This window comes from Serinus canaria, chromosome 2, assembly GCF_022539315.1.
Source record: "Serinus canaria isolate serCan28SL12 chromosome 2, serCan2020, whole genome shotgun sequence".
Taxonomy (NCBI): domain Eukaryota; kingdom Metazoa; phylum Chordata; class Aves; order Passeriformes; family Fringillidae; genus Serinus; species Serinus canaria.
Genome location: NC_066315.1, coordinates 30,629,674 through 30,648,767, shown reverse-complemented (window position 1 = coordinate 30,648,767; position 19,094 = coordinate 30,629,674). Strand labels below are relative to the sequence as shown.

The following is a 19,094-nucleotide window of genomic DNA, read 5'->3' as shown; positions in this document are numbered from 1 at the left end:
TTTCTTGGTTTAATAACAAAACACTGGAATTTGTTCAAGATCCAAGTGTGTTTTTTTTTCATACTTGTGTTACAGACTAGAGAAAAGCAGAAAGGATATGTTACACTTTATTTTTAAGTACAAATGGATCTTTCATTATGAATCCTGATTTCTAATGGATCACTGGAGATTTTGCAGCAATACAAACAGTAGTAACATTCTTATATGAGCCACTGATACTAAAAACATTAGAAATTAAAAATGTAATTGTGGTATAAGCCAATGAACACAGTATGTAAACAGCACAGAAAAAATACCAAGATGTGTTTTGATCTGCCCCTGAGCCGCACATTGATTTATATGACCTTAGAACCTGATGAAATGGGCTTGTTTGTTTGTTTGTTTGCTTCATGCTTTTCCAAAACTGATGAAAATTTACTAAAAAGCAGTCTAAATGGAATTTTTTCCAAGGAACTGTTAAAACTAAAGCATGTCCTTACACCCATGAAGAGCCCAGTGAAACAGCAAGATGCCGTACTGACCCATCCCTTGGCCCCTGTGGGTGTGTCGAAATCCTGGAAGTTTAGTCTGGTAAGAGTATAAACCAATTATGGGAACATTGCAGACAAGCTTCTTGCTGGAATACAATCCCATCTCGCTGAAATAACAAAACTCTGGGGTCCTTTCTCCCCTAATCCTTGTCTTAGTCCAAGATAGCTGCATCCTAATCTGTGGAGTCGGTACAGTGCAGCAGCCTGTCAGGCTTGGAAAGGCAGTGAAACCCCAACCAGAAGAGAGTTCAGAAGTGCTGCTAACTCCAGCAAGGCTTGGATTTCACCCACTGGAGTGAAGGGCCTTCTTCCCCATGCTCAGAATCCCTGCTGCCACCAAGGCTGAGCCCAGCTCCTCGGTCCCCCCAAAGCACTGTGCCATTATCACCGCATTAAGAACAAAAACTGACAGTGTCAATTACTTCTGGGAAAAGATAATAAGGGGCTTTTTAAAGCCTTAGAGCTGTTTGATCATAGCTCAGTTTTAGACCCCGGTCTGAGGCTGGTTTGTTTATGTTCTCTTTGGCCACTGAAGACTGGCTTTTGGTAGAAATTCCAGTTCCCTTGAAGCTATCATGTTACAATTAGTATTCAGACATGTAAACCAAAAAAATAAGACTAAATGAAATCATATTTGAGAGATATTTCATAGCTTTCGAAGAGAAGTATAAATAATCAAATGATTTTGCAATCTATAGTTAGATTGATCTTGTTTTACTGCTGCTGAACCTGAAAGGAGGTTTAAGCAAACTAGTGCTGGAAACAGAACAAAATATTATGATAGCACGGGAAACTTTTGAATCCACTCTCTGATCAGCTACTATGGCCCCGTGATTGGTGTTTATTATCGCATTTGTCAGCATTTCATTATAAACACTCAAGGGTGGAGGGTTTATAACTCAGCTATAAAAATTCCCTCTAGGATGAAACCTGATAAGTGAAGTCTCAGTCCAACAACACTTTTTTTTTCTTCTTTTACAAACTTTAAAATAAATTAGTTTTGGAGGTACTAAGCAAAAGTAATGGAAAAATGGCTTTGATTTCTTTTTCATATTGGTGATTCTTCTCAAAAAGAATTTCTATATTACCCTACTGGTCCTTTCAATTAACTTGGACTTCTGGTTTTTGGTGGGCTTATTTTTTTCTTTTTTATTAAAAATACCTAAAATACTGAAGCTTAAAATGTGACTGTTGTGCATGCTGAGTCCCTGTTTTCACAGGAATTTGTTGTTTTACTAGGCTTGAATTTTACTAATCTGTAACAATGACAGCTAAGGTTTTCCTAGAAATACAAAAGAATAGTTACAAGCACTAATAGGTGTGCTGATTATGTTCTTTTTGTAACTCAGTAAATTGGTGCTTTTTTCTAAAAACTTGCTAAATAGAATCTGTTCAGATTATTTGCTCTTCAATGCTGCTCCAAAAAAATGCTTGTTTCAGATAGTGAGATGAACACTTGTCACTGCAATATATCCAGAATAAAAGTATTGACAGAATAAAAATATTCAATTTCAATTGCCTAGAATTTTAGCTTTTCAAGAAGTGTAGCTCAGAAATTATTTTATAAATTGTGTTTCATCCAAATTTTGCTTTTCCCTTTTTCTGTCCTAGTTTCAGTGATTACCTTTTGTCTGGCAGGCACTGAAGTTTAAGCCTTTGAATTATTCACAGCTACCACTCACTCTGCTGATCAGCAGCTACACTCCAGTTCAGTGGTCCTGAAATTCCTATTTCTTCAAAGGAGTCAAAATAGGGGAGTAATTCTGTTACATTTACTTTTGTTGTACAGTTTTCCATATTAACATATACTTACAAGGACTGCAGCATATTCAAATTGTTGTGTGCATTATATTATTTTAGTGTGGCTTTTGCTGTTCTCAAAGGCTTCAGCGTCACAGTGGTGACACAGACCTTCTCCTCCCATGCTGAGGGGTTTTGAATGGTTCCCACACAAAGGTGTTGCACTGCAGAAGGACAGGCATCACTATTGTCATGCATGACTTTATTTCAAATAAATAATCAGGCACACTGAGATTCTAGGCCTGTTTATGCTTTTGTCATACCTCTGCTACAATTTCAATAAGAGAGATAAAGAGTGTCCTTTGGTTTAACTGTCTCTCATTAGCTCTGAAAGAAGAAGAAAGATAGTAATTATCTATTAGTCTGAACTCTACCTATGAGTTTCAGTTCCATCTTTTCTTGCTCCAAGCCTTTCAAGGACAAGCAGTACATTTTATGATTTTCTACACAGCACAGAGGAAATCTGTGAATGGAGAGTCTTCAACATAAACACGCACTGAGATAAAAAGTTGATTCAGATGTTGATTTTTATTTCTAGCATTGTTTATTTACTATGCAGTCTTTAACCTAGTTAATGATTCCAACTTTTGAAACTTAACAATTATCAGAGGGAAGAGTGGTACCTATAGAACAAAGGATACAGGAATAGCTATACCGCAGGAACCACCAATACTGCTTGAACTTTCAGGTTCATGTGGGATAGATGTTGTCTCTGATCTCACTAAAAAATAGTTTAGCAAAGATTTTCAAAGCAAGCAATGATTTACGATTGATCATTATTTTGTATGGCCAAGATGAGGTATCATATAAAGATCCTGATGTCACTGCTGGAACAAAAGTTGTGACTTGAAGCCATAGCCAATATTTTGATGGTGAAATGGAGATGTGCAGCTCCACCAGTCCTTTTAAGCTGTAAGTAGTGATTACAGTGAAAATATTGTTCATATCCAGTGTTGCTGGGAAACTATATTACACTTTACAGTGCCCTGGGTTTCCTACTCAAGCTCTTAGGGACTTGGAAGGGCTGCTTCCATGTGGAAATGTGTGTAAAGAAGGCACTGAGCCTTGTTCCCAGAGCCCTGCAGTGGGAAGGGGCCAAATCATCCATACTGGGTGCAGCCACAGCCAGGCTCTTGTACTGCCCAAGTTGTATCCTTTGAAGGCCTTTTTAATAAATACCTACTTTATTCCTTTAACACTAACTAGCCTCTGTTCTAGGTAGCCTCTTAAGGGGTGTTTCTGGGTAAAATGCCATCTGCACCCTAAAAAATACACCAAGAGACTAGAAATATAAAGAAAAGTTTCATTAAACAGAAACTTTTGCAAGTGAAAGGGAAGACTCAACAAAGCTTCCGCACATTGCTCCAACCTTAGACCTGGTAACTCTTTGAATTTGTCTTTTAACCCTCCCCTGCTCTGCTCCCCTCCCTCCTGGCAAACAGAAGGCCCTTATACTACAAAGAATGTATCCTTTAGAACACATTTATTTGGGAAAAGAATGTAAAACCTGATAGAGCTAGACCAGCCACAGCTCAGCAGATTTCATGTTGCAAGTGTGCTATATTTTCTATTAAAGCTGGCGCCAGCGATCGATTTCCGCCATTCAGTCCACTCCGTGTGGTTGTATATTTTCTTAATGAGGATCTGAAATCAGCCTCTTTCATTCTACTGACAGTCTGCCAGAATTATGCCATCTTTCCTAATGCAAAGATCATATGATCCATCTGTTGTCTGCAGGCATGCAGGGGAAACATTTTCCAAAGAGAAATGTGGGTTGGTCCCAAAAGTATGTAATTATCCAAATGCTGAAGTGTTTCAGATGTTTCAAGGTGCTCTTGGGCATGGTCTTGGGCACTGAAGCTCCTATGAAGTCTTTGAGAATAATGTACATAACTAAGTCATTGAGTTGCCAGGAAATTTTCAAAGTACGGGCGTAATTTTTAAATTATTATTAAATAACTTTGAGCTGAATCAGATATTTAGTCCTCAGAAACATCATCTGTGAGTACATATAATCTTAAATAATTCACTTTTTTGTTGTTAATATTATCATATGAGGTACAAAAGATAAAGAGCATTAAGTAAATATGCAAAAAAAGTTTTAGTCTATTTTTATAATTATTTCATTATATGCTAGAGTACTGCAGTAACTCTGCAACATCATTGGCTCTCATACCTCTGCAAACTACCAGATGCGAAAGAAGTTGTGGGATGATGAATAATAGTAATGCAGGGGAAAAAAAGGAAAATATGATTGAGAGACTGTAAAATGAAGGGCTATCTCAGACCTTTCTCTACCTTACATGAAGGCGTGTGGAATTCATTTCATATTACATCTGACTCCATTTAAATTTTTTTTTGCAGATATCTTGAATGTTGCCAAATATGATTAAACTGACAGTTTAGGCCCTCATCAGGTGCCGCCTCCTTGATGTACAGAACCCAAATTTTAATCATGAGCAAATGGAACTTTCTCTCAAGTACTGATAACTGTGCTCAAACTACTAAACCAGTCCTTAGTAAGATAGACTTTAAGTCCAATAGATGCAAACACCTTTACCAGCTCCATGGTGTTAAATCTGGAAACATCCAGCTATTCATTGCTTTATTCTGTCAGCTGTATTTGGGTTGACAACAGCATAAGTCAGTTCTCACTGTTATATGTTTCAGACATCCAGAAAAAAAATTATTTCAGTGTTCCCTCTCAGATCACAACTGCCATACCTATGGACTGAGCCCCATTATGCTGAGGAAGTTCTGTGATGTTAACAGCATGGGGTTTGCCCTTGGGGAGAAATAAGTTCTACCAAAGCTAGAGAGAGAACACACAACATTTGTCATATTTTAAAAATTTAAATGTGCAGGCATATCTCCTGAAATACATAAACTGAACCAAACCCAAAAAAAAAACCCCAAACAAACAACCAAAACAAAACCAGGTAAATTCCTCATCTTGTTTTTGAGAGTAGTAGAAACATAAATCTTTAGCGTATCGTTGACCAAATCATTTGAAGGATTCAGTGCATGAGCCAAATATTTGACTGGGGAGCATTTTGGTGTATAAGACCAGTTGTCTTTGCCTTCAAGCTGGAAAAACATGATCGATACCTGAGAAGGATACCAGAAAGAATCCTTTTAGTATCCTAGTATCAGAAGTTCTAATGACAGCCACTTCAATCCTGTTTCACCTTACAGAACACAGTTCTTCTGAAGCTTTGGGTCATTAGAAATATTTATTGTGAGGGTTTCTGAATCACTTCCATAGCATAAAAACACCAAATATAACCCCAAAGATGAAATGTGACCTCAGAGATGATAAGAGAAGATTTTATGCACAAGATATTTTCTTTTGCTGAAAACCTCCAGAGACACATTTTCAAATGACAGAAAGTCTACACAGAGGCTGGTAATGATCACCTTGCAGTAGCATGGTGGCAGTGCAGGTGGCACCATGGTTTCTTAGTGAAAACCTAGGGAAAACAGAAACCTATGTTTGCTGTGGTTTCTTTCCACGCCTTGTATAATGCTACTACTGGCTGCACGATGTTGCTCTCTAGTCTCTGTATCTCAAATGGGGTGGTGCTTATCTACATAATTTGTGGTGCCACAGCTGCTACTGGAGAGCTGCTAATCCATTCCCTTCAATTTTGGTGCCCTGACAGCAGCACCTACTCCAGCATGGATTTCACATGCCATTTTCAAATGCTCTTGAACAAAGTTTAATGGCAACTTTCTGTCATATAATATTTTGCTAACTTCTATGACTTAAGGAGCAGCAGAAATCCTTTTTTCCTCAATGAGAAGTTTGGGAGGGATATGGGCAAAGAAATACAATGGCTTCCATTCCCATAACCACAAAGAATGAGAAAGCATATTCTACCTCTTTATAGCAATGTAACTTGTTTCTGATACACATTAGATCAGTGGGAATTTGAAGGGTTGTTTCTCACAGTAATAACTGAGAGACTATATTGCCTTTTTTTCTCCTGTCTATATGCCTTTGGGTTGGCCCTTTATCCTTAATGTGACCGATTATGAAGTGCTTCCTATTGTACATCTGATTTAGCTTTAAGAACTTAATTTCCCAACAGTGCATCTAATCTTTAAAGATGGTTATTTTTCTTCTTTTTTGGATGAAATTTTCTACCCACAGTGAATTCTGTGAGGAAATGGTAGGACTTAGACAGTTAACCTGCCAGCTACACTAACAAATCAGATAGTTTGACAACTACACCAGACTATGAGTTCCTGCAATGAACTGACAACATGAAACCACAGATGGAAGGATTTGGTGTTGCAAAATTGTACCTGCCAAATTGGAGGCTATATTGTCCTCTCAGAAGAAACAGCCCATTCTGGGATGCATCCTCAAGAAGGAGAACGTGGCAGCTGTTTCACTTTTTGCAGCAACATGACACAGTGTTATAGGAAAGAAAATACAGAGAGTTATCTTAGTTGATTGAAATGAAGCCAAATGACAGTGTGCCATACCACAGCCACTCAATTACATACGTTGAACGTAGATAAAGTTGTAGTTACCCATAATGGACCTCAGCCAAAAGACAACATCATGAATCTTTCCAAGACACTAAAGGATTTTCACTGACCAAAACTTTAGCATGTTGGCAGATAACTGTGAGGTTGAAGGCCATTTGGGGATAACAAAAATAGATCATAAATGTCACTGCAGATAGCATATGGCTGTAAGCCACTGAAATATAATTGATCAAACTTCTATCTGTTTGGAAAGAATGATGAACATTCTACTGTCAAATAGCCCAGATTCAGCAAAAATTCCTGCAGACATATGTCATTCCAATTACTCAAGTCTCTGATACAGTGATTACAAGCAAGCAGTGCAGGAAGCTCTGTGAGGCTGTAGCTTGTTTAATAATAGTTTCTTTTTTTATTAAAATGGATGCTCTAAACACTGTGCATTCTTGTAGAGAAAAGGATTACCAACTGAACAATAAAGTTCACTGCTTTGAATTTAAGCCCTTGCTATATTCTACTGAACATCAATTACCTTCAAGTTAATTTCAGCATCTGCTGTTGCCAAGAGCTGCATTAGTCCTACTGTAAAGTGTGAAAAACAAAGCCTAACATTAGATCAGACATTAGAAAATATTATGAGTTGCTCAAATATGAAGTGAGGCAAAACTTTGAACGTATTTTAGAATCAGAAAAGTATTTTGGAATTAGGTCTCTGCTCTGACTTTGAAAATCTGGACCATATCTTGCTGCTTAGGGTCCAGTCCATATATGCCCTATTGAGCTCAAAGCATCCTTGCACTCACTAGGTCAGCAACAACATTTCTACTATGCATAAAAATGTGGATGTTTTGAAAACTAAAAATTAATTACAACCTTATTGAAAAGGATTATTGTTTTAATAATGAAAAATTCCACAAGTTCAGCTGAATATTAGAGAACAATTACTGATGACTGATGCTTTACTCCAAAGGCAGCCTTTCTTACATATCTCTTATTTTCTTAGGCTGGATCCATCATAATTTTTATTTTATTTAAAGTTTAATTGACCCTTTCTAAGATTTGTTCCAAAGGCCACTGAAACAGTCTCCTTGACATCAAAGGATTTTGGACCGAGTCCTTAATAAATGTAAGCACAAATGTTCTAAAAGGAGAAACAAATATTTCTCTGCTTCTGACATGAACTATTTTTAGTGCTGCAAGGTCAGATAGTAGATTTTGGCATGAGAATGTTTAATATAGACACTTTTCAAGGCAGAAGCAGTACAGCATTTTGCATAAATACAAGTACAGATGTTTGTTTGGAGGTCAGAGTTCAGAAATAGCCAAGTATGTACATAGATACATGAACAGTGAATGTGTGCTAATTTATTTTAATGTATCAATAAACTACTACCTCTCTGGAAAATTTCCTTTGGAATTTGGTAACTGAGATTTGTGCTCTAGATCAGCTTCATTGTTGATCTACTATATGATCATTGGTCAGAAAATAAAGCCAGGATGTGGACCAATGGACAGATCAGTCCTTTGTGAGCAAGGTAACCTAATCATCATCCTATATTCTGGAGAAAGGAAAATGAGATTGGGGCTGTAAAATGAGGAGAAATGATGGATAGCAGATCTTTAGGCATCATAGCTGATAACCTATAACACAAAACAATTATAATCCCCCCACATAGAAAGGAACATGCAAATTTTGATGTATGCTGACTGCCTTTTCTGGAAGGAAATACAGCCTGGCAGAGAAGGAAATAAACCCCTGCTCCCTTAAAAGTTTTTCTAGCTCTAAGTAGGTGTCCTTGGAAGTAAGGTAATTGTGGAAAGAGTGAGATGGGTGTTCATTTCTGGGAACCTTTCCCCTCCAGGCTCACCTCCTCTGCATGGCTACATTCAGCCCATGTGGTCTATGGCCAGGAGGAGAAGACGGATGGGTTCCAACTTGGAGACCTGGCATTCAATCAGCCTACCAAGGAAAAAAAACCCATTTCCTTTGCCCTGGAAATCATAAGTGTATGTTGGGATGACCTTCCATGCTCTTCCCCTCACACCAGAATTTGCTGCCCATTTCAGATGTAAAAAACCAGCCTATTATCCTGTCTAGTGAACTTCTATGTTCATTCATGAATTATGAGTTATGGTTACTTCTCACATGACCTCTTTTTCATTTTCATCTGTGAGATTCCGAGAACACATGAAATCCTAAATGAGACCACATATAGTAGGAAGCACGGGGTGGGGATTTTTCCCCAGGATTGCAGACATGGCTAACTGGGTGAAAGCCCACTTCCATGCTGAAAATCTGGCTCTATCGCTCTGATTCCAATTGTTTGAGCTGCGAGGCATTTAAGTCCACCCATAAGAAGCCTTCTTATGGGTGGACTTATGGAATAAGTGGAATGGCTTTATGAAATGCTTTATCCATCACCAGTGCTGGAGGTGCATTCTCCCCCACCTTGGAAGACAAAAGCAGAATTTGTGGCTAAAAGGGCCTGAAGTTTAATGGAGTTTCCTTGGGCCAAGTGTACTGAGAGATTGAAGATATAGACTTGAGTAATATGTGGGAGCAGGAAGAATACAAAAATAAATTATATTGATATAGTTCAGGAAAGAAGGAAGAGATGGAAAAGAAAAAAATCAAAGGAGCTGAAATAGCCAATAAACTCCATTATTAATAAAAACAACTGTAATCCCCTGGAGTGTAGATAAGATTGTTTTACTAAGTGATCTTTTCAGATTTAGAGGTGAAACCGCATAAGCAAGACCCAGAGCCATAATTAGGGGCAGAACTCCACCACAGCATTAGCTAGGTTGGGATGGGAAGGACTGGTCTTGTCTAGGATACATGAGAGGAGGATACCACTCAGGCTTACATCGAGGTACTTAGGATCTGCTTAAAGAGCCCCATCCAAGGCCACAAATTATTTCTGGACCTGAATAAATGATTTCGTATAAAAACAGGTGTTGAAAATTATCTGAGAACTTAATTTACTAGGAGACCTGTCTCCTATGTGGGCTTGCTCTTTTGCCGATAGCACATAGGTATTTCTCGGCCTTGCACAGAATCGAGAGCTGGGAGCAGAGGATGCATGCAAGGGATGCCGAAGGCCGGTGTGCGGGGGGAGCAGCGCTCCCTGCCGCCGGCCCAGAGGCGGGAAGGATGGGAACACTGGGAACACTGGGAACAACGCCGTCGCACCCTTTCGTGGCAGCAAGCTGCCAGGACTTTTACATGAACGGCCACACGGCGACGAGCTTAAAAATAAAATAAAAGTAATTGTAGCAATTTTGGCAATGAAACTGACTCGTTAGAGGAACTCCGCGTTGTTCGTCTGTTTTTCCAGAGCTTCCGAACGAAGCGAGTGTCAAAGCGCCGGCAGCTGGAAGACCACCCGTGGGAAGTGTCCGTATGTCCGCGGGGCATCCGTGTGCCGGATCCCTCCCCAGGACCCAGCACAGCCCCTCCCGGGTGGGCAGCGGCGCTGCGGCCGCGTTGGGGAGAAAAAACACTCGGGGCTCGCTGAAACACGAGCGAACAGAGCCGGGAGCGGGCCGGCAGCACCTCACTGCCCCGAGACTCGGGTGACCCAGCCTGACGGGGCTCGCCCCGGCCAAGGCGGCAGCGACTCGCCCGGGAGCGCAGCGGGGCCGGCGGGGAATCGTGCCCTCCGGTGGCCGCCGGCCGTACAGCCCGGCCCGGCCCGCGGAGCCGCCCCGCAGCCCCAGCCCTGCCGGCCGAGCAGCACCGCGCCCACCCACGCCAGACCCAGGTACGGAGCACGAATGACGGGAGATGCTTGCCAGCTTTTTTGGTTGTTTGAGCTGCCGCGGTGATAGGAAGGAAGAAAGAGGTGAAAGAAAATGAGAAATGGGTCCCACTCTCATACCCTTTTTATATGAATTCTGCCCGTTTGCTGCCGCTGAGCAGAAATTTGTACCAGGCACAGTGAGGGCTGTCAGCCTGTTTCCCAGTGTGCTTTCTACACGGAGCAAATTACAGGATAAAAGCCAGTGGGCAAAGCTGCTAGGTGCTCTCTTGTCCCTTTTGAAGAGGTGTGGTCCTGACCAGACTTTCACCTAGAATCCATAGGAATTAAAATACTGGCCACAGAAACTACTAGGGAAACTTTGGTTGATTTCAATGGTCTTTGCAACATAAAGATAAAACCAAGATAAAACCTCTGAGAAAACACCCGACTGAAGTCTTTGGCATCAAAAACAGGCAGGCAGGCTGTCTCTAGGCATGCATGTATGTAAGACATTGCTCAATATTCCAAGGAATCAGCAGCAGTGAGAGTTTTACCACAGTAAACAGCCTTTGTGACCTAAATTACATGTGTATGTGCTTGCTGTGTGGGGAATATAGAACAGCCTTATTGCAATCCAGCTGTAATTTGTGTATATGTACAATCTGCTTAACACATTGATGAGAGGCAACATTGTAGTTGCAACCACTAGATCTTGAGCACATTAGTTCTTAAACTTCTGCACTGATTTATAAAAATATCAGACAAAATTGGGCCTTTCATTCATTCATTCTTAGAAATCAAGGAAAGAATAAATGTTTTGACCTTCTCCCCTCAAAAGCTGTGACGTTTCTGCTTGGCTAAGGCAAATACTGCTTGTCCTATCCTGTGAGTGTCTCAACAGTTAATGGGTGCCTATGGAAGGGCTGGCATCAAGGTGGGGCCATCCTTTACAGCTATTTCCCTGTGATCAACCATGATCACAGACCAATTTACTCCTCACTTCTTCCTACCAGGAGTTGGTCATTATTTAGCTCTGTTCACAGCCATACCTGTAATCTAGATGGCTGCTTTACCAGTGTTGAACTTTCTGCAGAGGTGACAAAATGCTGAAGACCTCTGGGTCCTGCCAGTGTTCCATGTAAGAGTTCATCCTACAACACACATTTTTCTGAGCTGAGGCCCAGGGAACCTTGCAGAAATGGGCCTAGAAGTATCTCTAGAAAGGCCCTGGATCTGTTTGTAGTTTTGCTTGCCACCACCAAAGAGTGAAACAGAGTTTAAATTCTGCCCAAGCAGCCAGGAGAGTTCTTAACTAAGCCATGCGTATGCATAGAGAAAAACAGGACATGGCATCCTTTATCCCATGCTCTAAAGTGGTCTGCAGAACTACCTTAGTGGCTTAGTGGAGGTTCAAAACAGATGTTTAACACTTATACAAATAATATTAATATTAATACAATTAATATTTTAGTTTGAAATGCAAAGGCTCCACCTCAATCCCCATCAGAACCGTAGATTTCAAAATAAACCAGAATTTAATTGATTTTCTTTAACCTCTGCACAAACTTCACTCCCCTTCCCTCCTGACATATATATATGTGTTTACACAGAAAAAGATCAACAGTACACACATGCACACACAAACTCATCCTCACCTATAAACACACCAGTATGTCTTTCTCTCTCACATGGACACCCAGACATGACTTTCTGACACATCCACTCTCCCCCCAACATAGCTACACACTCCAGCACTAGGCAGGGTTGCTGCCTGCCAGCAGGCCTGGGGGATCCAGGCAGGCTCCCACAGTCAGCCCAGCCCACCCCAAATCCCCTGGGACAGATCGTTGCCACCACAGCTGATCTGGCCCCTGCACTCCTGTGTGGGTCTTGACAGCAACATCATGGGCTTATATGCCTTTGCTCCCAAGCTCATAATTTGGGAGTCAGAAATAAAAGAAAAACCAAAATGCAGATGGTGGTGGGAGGGAGGGGGGAGGGTTGTGCAGTCCTAGTTCATATAGCAGTGTGCAGGTCACAGATCCTGTTAAACACTGCTTGTTGCTTTTGCTGCAGTTTACACAAGGAGTAGCTGACACTAAGCCCAGCCATCTACTATGATCAACTACTCCTCTCTCCTCAACTCCATCCCCACATTTCTCCATGTTTTCTATTTCTACAAACCATGTAATACTACTTCCCCACCTGTCCTTGACTCCTTCATACACCTTGCTCTACACACGCTCCTCCTGCCCCATGAGAAGCAGATGATGTCCTGCATCCCATTCAAAGTTTAGGTTACCCAGACAAGTTGTGCATCCCACCAAATCACCTCAGGAGGTGCTGCCCCATCCTCCTTTCAGGCAGCATCCCGTTCCTAGCAAGGTAATAGCTATCCAGGTTTGGTTTTGCTCTGTGACAGTTTTTTTCCCATAAGAAGAATAAGGGAAGGAAGGTGGGAAGGAAGGAAGGCAGGAAAGCAGGCAGGCAGGCAGGCAGGCAGGCAGGCAGGCAGGCAGGCAGGCAGGCAGGAAGGAAGGCAGGAAGGAAGGAAGGCAGGAAGGAAGGCAGGCAGGAAGGAAGGCAGGCAGGAAGGAAGGCAGGAAGGCAGGAAGGCAGGAAGGCAGGAAGAAGGCAGGAGAAGGCAGGAGGAAGGCAGGAGGAAGGCAGGAAGGCAGGAAGGAAGCAGGAAGGCGAAGGAAGGCAGGAAAGGAGGCAGGAAGAAGATGAAGGAGGCAGGAAGGAAGGAAGGAGGAGGCAGGAGGCGGAAGGCAGGAAGGCATGAAGGAAGGCGGCAGGAAGGAAGGCAGGAAGGAGGAAGGAAGGAAGCAGGAGGCAGGAAGGCAGGAAGGCAGGATGCGGAAGCAGGAAGGAGGAAGGAAGGAAGGAAGAAGGAAGGAAGGAAGGAGGAAGTAAGGAAGGAAGAAGGAAGTGAAGGAAGGAAGGAAGGAAGGAAGGAAGGAAGGAAGGAAGGAAGGCCCCTAGAGCCACCTCCAGATTCTCATCACTACTATTTCCAACATTTCTTCTGTAATGACACTGCTCAACACCCCAGAGGAGCAGTGAGGCTCCGGGTACAGACAAAATTGTTGGTGAAAGGGAGGTGAAAGGAGAGCCAGCTCCTCTTACCTTGGGATCAGCAGCTGTTGTCGGTGCAGGAGACCCCCTGAAGCTCTCAGTGTTAAGCTGAATGAAGAGGCCTGTGATCGCAGAAGACACAGCAGGGACAAGCCAAAAGCCGGGAAAGCTGTGCAGGCTCGCTCTGGTTCTGTGTGCGGAGTGCCTTCCCTTGCCGTCTAAGGCGGTCCCTGTTGCCTCCCCTGTCCTTTTTCCAGCTGTTTCCCAAAAGAGAAGGTTTTGGGCAGGCTGCTATGTGCCCGCACCCCGGGATGGAAACCCAAGAAGGAGAACTCGCCGAGAGGGGCAAAGAACGGAGAAGCGTCGGGACAGCTCCGGCTGCGGCGGGGCCGGGGCCAGCGGCCAGGGGCGGGCGGCTGCCCCTCGGCGGTGGCGAACAGGGTCCTGGCCCCTGGCCGCTCCCGGGATGAGCCGCCTCTGCTCGGAGGAGAGGGAGTGAGTCCCCAGGCAGAGGAGAGAGACGACTCTGTTCCCCGGAGAAGACGCCAGCGCTCTTCCAGAAGCCTTGTTTTATTTCATGCCCGGGATTTATCGCTCCTCTGCCATTCCGTTCGCCCTTTTCGCCCTCACAACTCAAACGAGCCGGGGAGGCTCTGCGCTGCCGGCGCTGCCCGCTCCGCTCCGCACCCGGCCGTGCCCGTCCAGGCGGTGGCTGCCAGGCCGGCGGCGGAGGAGCGTGGTCCCCACGCAGGGAGCAGAGAGAATTTCACCCCCTTTACTGATGGACGGCAATTTCTAGCTTTCCCTCTCAGGCGTTCCCCGTTTGAATCTGAGCTGTTGTTAAAAAGACACACCACCTGCTCTGTGCTGCCAGCGAGCGGGGAAGGAGGCACAAAGGCGGGGGATGGGAAGAAATAGCTTTGGCTGCAGACTAGAAGAGAAATTAAAATAAATAATCTGTTTTCCCAGGAAGTGCCGGATTCGGGCCCCTTGTGGGAGGACGGACTGAAGTGAATGGTCAGCACACTGAGAGTGTGGGCAAAAAGGGTCTGTACACCCTCCCGTGTCCCGGTGTGCCAGGCTGGAGACGCGGATCCTCCCTGGTTTCTCTTAAGAGGAGCTCAAGGACTGGTGCTTATGCATGTACGAAGCCAATGCTTGGTTTCCCGGCTGCTTCCACCTCTGAAGATGGCTTTCTCCTAGCGGAGTCCTCCAGCCTGGCAGGACGAGGCTGTGCCACCACCCCTCCGCAGCCCAAAAATGTGCGACTCCCTTGGCAAGTCAGATCCCGGGCCGCTGAGTGATTGGGAAGTGCGGGTCAAAATTAGGGTGAGCCTGGAGGCTGCCCCGCGGGTAATTCCCCTTTCCTTCTTTTCTCTACAAGCCGCGCCAGTTGCAGCGAGGAAAGCCCGAGAGGTGCGGGCTCTCCCCGGCCGCTCGGGGCGGTTGTCCCCAGCACAGGCACGGAGCGGCTCGCTGACCCCTCCGCAGCAGCGCTCGGGGGGCTGGGCACCCCCATAACCTCCCGGCCCGGCCCTCAGCACCACCCCAAAGCCGAGCGCTAACCGAAGGAGTTTGAGAGAGAAACCACGGAGAGGGAAACGGAGAAAGAGGTTGGGGTAAGGATGTATGTGCGTGCGTGTGGGGAAGCCAGATCACTTGTGAATGGCTCGAAAAAAATAATTGGGGGAGGGCGTGGAGGGGGGGAAGCGGAAACTTTCCTATAAAACTCAGCAAAAGTCCCTCCTCTCCACGTCAGGCCAATGACACTGCTGCCCCCAAACTTTCCGCCAGCAGGAGCTATAAGAACCTCCAAGTCTTCAACTTTCTCCCAATCCCAGACACCTCGAAGGGGCTCCAAGGAGGGATCGGGAGGGATTTTTTTTTTGGTTGGCCTTTTTATTTTTTTCCTCTTGGATCCTGATGCCATCCCCCCTCCCCCCAAAGTGAGGTCCTCCCTCCTTCCTTCCCTCCTCCTTCTCCTCAGAAGGCCAGCGAAGCAGCCGATCAAGGGGGAGCTGGCGGGTTAGGTGCCCCCCTCTTCTCCCTGCCCTCCCCCCCCTCCCGGCCCGCTTCTCGCGTCTCCCCCCAGAGATGATGCAGCAGGACGAGTCAAACTCTCCAGTCTCCCCCGCCGACGACAGCTTGAGCAACAGCGAAGAGGAGCCGGACCGGCAGCAGCTGCCCAACAACAAGAGAGGGGGGCGCAAGCGCCGCTCCAGCCGCCGCAGCGCCGGCGGCGCCGTCGGGGCCGCGGACGAGCCCTGCAGCCCGGCCCAAGGCAAGAGGGGCAAGAAGTGCGGGGCGGGCGGGGGCGGCGGGGGCGGCGGAAGCAGCAGCGGCGGCGGCAGCCCCCAGTCCTACGAGGAGCTGCAGACCCAGCGGGTCATGGCCAACGTGCGGGAGCGGCAGCGCACGCAGTCGCTGAACGAAGCCTTCGCCGCCCTGAGGAAGATCATCCCCACGCTGCCCTCGGACAAGCTGAGCAAGATCCAGACCCTCAAGCTGGCGGCCAGGTACATCGACTTCCTCTACCAGGTCTTACAGAGCGACGAGCTGGACTCCAAGATGGCAAGCTGCAGCTATGTGGCCCACGAGCGGCTCAGCTACGCCTTCTCGGTGTGGAGAATGGAGGGCGCCTGGTCCATGTCCGCATCCCACTAGCAGGCGGCGTCCCCCACCCGCATCCCCCCGGCAGGAGCCCTAGGTAAGACAGGGACCCCGAAACCGGCGGGAAGAAAGGGGGGAGGGAGGCCAGAGGCCGCCGGCTGCGCCGTGAGCCGGACACGCGTGGCCGTGGGGCGAGAGGGCCCGCAGCCCGCCCGGAGGGGCCTGGCTTCCCGGAGCGGCCGGAGAGCGGGGCGGCCGGAGGTGCCTCCCCCAGCCCGGCTGTCCCTCCTCCTGCGCGGCCCGAGGTGCGCCCCGAGCCCCGCGGGGCCCACGCGTGGCCGGGCTCTGCCGGCGGGCTGGGCTGCGGGCGGGACGCGGCGGCGCTGCGGGTGTGCCCCAGCCGGATGGGGCCGGCCTGAGATCACTTTTTCACCGAACGCTGCGGAGCCAGCAGGGCTGCTGGGATGGCTCCTGCTGCCGCCGCCGCTGCTGCTGCTCATATTTTGAAGTGAATCCATGTCCTCCCGTTGTGCTGCCCGATGAGGGTTTCCTACCGCCCCAGCAGTCCCTTTCCTCGGCCCTGACACCATGGACCGCCAGGCTGGGGTGTCACACGGTCACCGCACCGCCCGCACGGCGAGTTCTCCCTTCTCCATTCCTGCCCGATACGCGTATTTCCAGAGACAGAGAGGTGTAGGTAGATGTTTGTGTAACTTTCGTTTCAGTAACGAGTTTTCCGCCCTTTCTGGGTTTTTGCAGATGACATTGTTCCCACAGAAGGAGAGAATGGACAATCTAGAGACTCTGAAGTTGGATACGATTTTTTTTTTTTTTATATCTTTTCTAACAAAATATGTGCCAAAGATTTCTTGGAATTTAGAAGAGTGAAATCCAAATTCAAAGCAGGGCGTGGGGAGCACTTAAGGAAAGAGAAAGAGTGAAGGGCTTTGGACAGTGACTACCCTCTGGGCGTCGGTACAATCCACACATCTCTGCATTCTGATAGAAGTCTGAATCGTTCGATTTTTTTTTTTTTTTAATTTTGACGAAGAATGTTGGAATCGAACTTTTTTTTTGTTTGCCCTTTTTTTTTTTTTTTTTGTTTTTTTTTTTTTTTTTTTTTTTTTGCATGCATGCATTCCCAAGAGGTCGTGCTTATGAGCCACTGATGAAAGGAAATACATTATTGTGAACCTTCTTCATTCTTGAATGAAACTAAGCAGTCAACCAAAAATATCCCTGTAGAGATGAAAACCTTTTTTATTTTTTTTAATTTTTTTTTTTTAGGGGGGAATAAACTGGGCTCAAACTGTTATATACCCGGTTCCTAACTTTTCTATTATTATTATTTTTCCTCTGAGAAAAAAATAAACATTTTATTTATTTATTGATGACCCATGTTAAAATGCAAATAGATCCGGTGTCTAAATGCATTCCTATTTTTATGATTGTTTTGTAAATATCATTGTATATTATTTTTCTGCAATAAATAAATATGATTGAAATTTTAATAATCTTAAAGTTTGGTCTCTCTGAGAACTCAGGGTTAGAGCTGTAGATAAATACCTGCTTGTTGAGCTGTAAAGACACCCAAGAGAGAGGAGGCACTAGTATAAACAAACCAGGCGAAAAACGCAAATAAACTAGCTACTGACAGACACAGGCACGTTATTTATTGAGACAGCTTTATTATTCTGTGCTGAAGCTCACTGCATCTGCAGAGTAAGATGTTGTCTCTTCTCTCTTTCTCTCCCTCTCCCCCTTTAATCTTCTCGCCAGGCACGGCCGAGTTGCGCGGGGAGCGGAGTTTTCACAGCAGAGCTCAATCCCCGCCTTCGTGTTTTGCCCCCAGATGTGAGGCAGGAGCGGGGCCCGTTCCCCAGCCCCTGGCGCAGGTACTTTCGCTGATATCTCTGAGGAAGTGGCATCCGTTTTAAACAGGGATTCGTCCATCCAAAGGGAAAGCAAAAGAAAGTGGGATTGAAATAGGGAAGTGTCTAGCGAGTGGGGTTTTCCGGTGGAAGTGATGTTTGACTGCTCTGATCTCTAGGGTTTTATACAATAGATATACTAGCGATCACATTTTCGTAGTGCAAAGCACGGAGGGATACTCTAACCCGCCCTCTTCGACTTTTCTATGTGTAGGGCGCATATCGCTCCTCTTTCTTTTCACCATACTTTCCGCGAGGTCCCAGTATGCGGCGAGAACCCGAGATGCAAAAGAGAGGGAGCCTCCAGATCTGAGGGCTTGGAAGGAAGGTGAAAGGGAAGTTGTAAAAAAAAAACCCAGAAAACATAACAACCCAACCCAAACCTCAGCCCTTATAACCGGACAGCTGATTGTCTCTGCTGTCACTCGCTTATCTTGGCAGCCGGGCAGGGAGCGGGGAGCGGCGCCTCCTTCCCCTCCGCGGCCGCGAAAGGTGCGCGGGGAGCGCTGCCGCCCTGGGAGCTGAGCAGTGCCCTCGTGGAGACGGGGACTCTGCTGCCCGGTGTCTGGGGTATATAGGATGGGGGACTTCTCCAAGACAGAGCCTGTTTGCATAGCCCATGAGTTGACTTTATTTCCTGTATTTGTTTCCACAATTCAAATTGCCGTCTGTTACCCACATAGCACTATGATGAATATAATATCGGGCATATTTTAAACCGGTGCGCAATGTTTGCAGTAGAGAGTTCGCAGCGCTTGTTTGCACTGAAGGATTAGAGAGCACTTGAAAATTAGATGTCGGCCCTGGTGGTCGCAGCTCTCAATGATGGAGAGGAGGGGAAGCCGCTGCGAGCTCCCGAAGGGTCGCTGCCTCTCCCTGGCACCCTGCCCTCTCAGAGACTCCGAACC

At 45.7% G+C, this 19,094-nt stretch overlaps 1 protein-coding gene and 1 long non-coding RNA gene across 3 annotated transcripts in view; one reads left to right on the top strand and one right to left on the bottom strand.

Moving 5' to 3' along the window:
* Window positions 1-14,015, bottom strand: part of LOC108961483 (uncharacterized) — a 53,392-nt gene extending 39,377 nt beyond the window's left edge. For both annotated transcript variants that reach the window (XR_007777020.1, XR_007777021.1), the window contains exon 1: window positions 13,697-14,015. This is a non-coding gene — a long non-coding RNA (uncharacterized LOC108961483). The remainder of the gene's footprint in view (window positions 1-13,696) is intronic.
* An 88-nt stretch (window positions 14,016-14,103) lies between these two features.
* TWIST1 (twist family bHLH transcription factor 1) lies at window positions 14,104-17,763 on the top strand. The gene is made up of 2 exons (XM_050971727.1): window positions 14,104-16,352; window positions 17,015-17,763. The coding sequence occupies exon 1, from the start codon at window positions 15,740-15,742 to the stop codon at window positions 16,307-16,309; it is 570 nt and encodes a 189-aa protein (XP_050827684.1). The 5' UTR covers window positions 14,104-15,739; the 3' UTR covers window positions 16,310-16,352; window positions 17,015-17,763.
* Window positions 17,764-19,094: the final 1,331 nt, after the last annotated feature.

What these genes read in the sequence shown, in the direction of transcription:
- TWIST1 (XM_050971727.1), top strand. Translation starts at nt 15,740, where the DNA reads ATGATGCAGCAGGACGAGTCAAACTCTCCAGTCTCCCCCGCCGACGAC.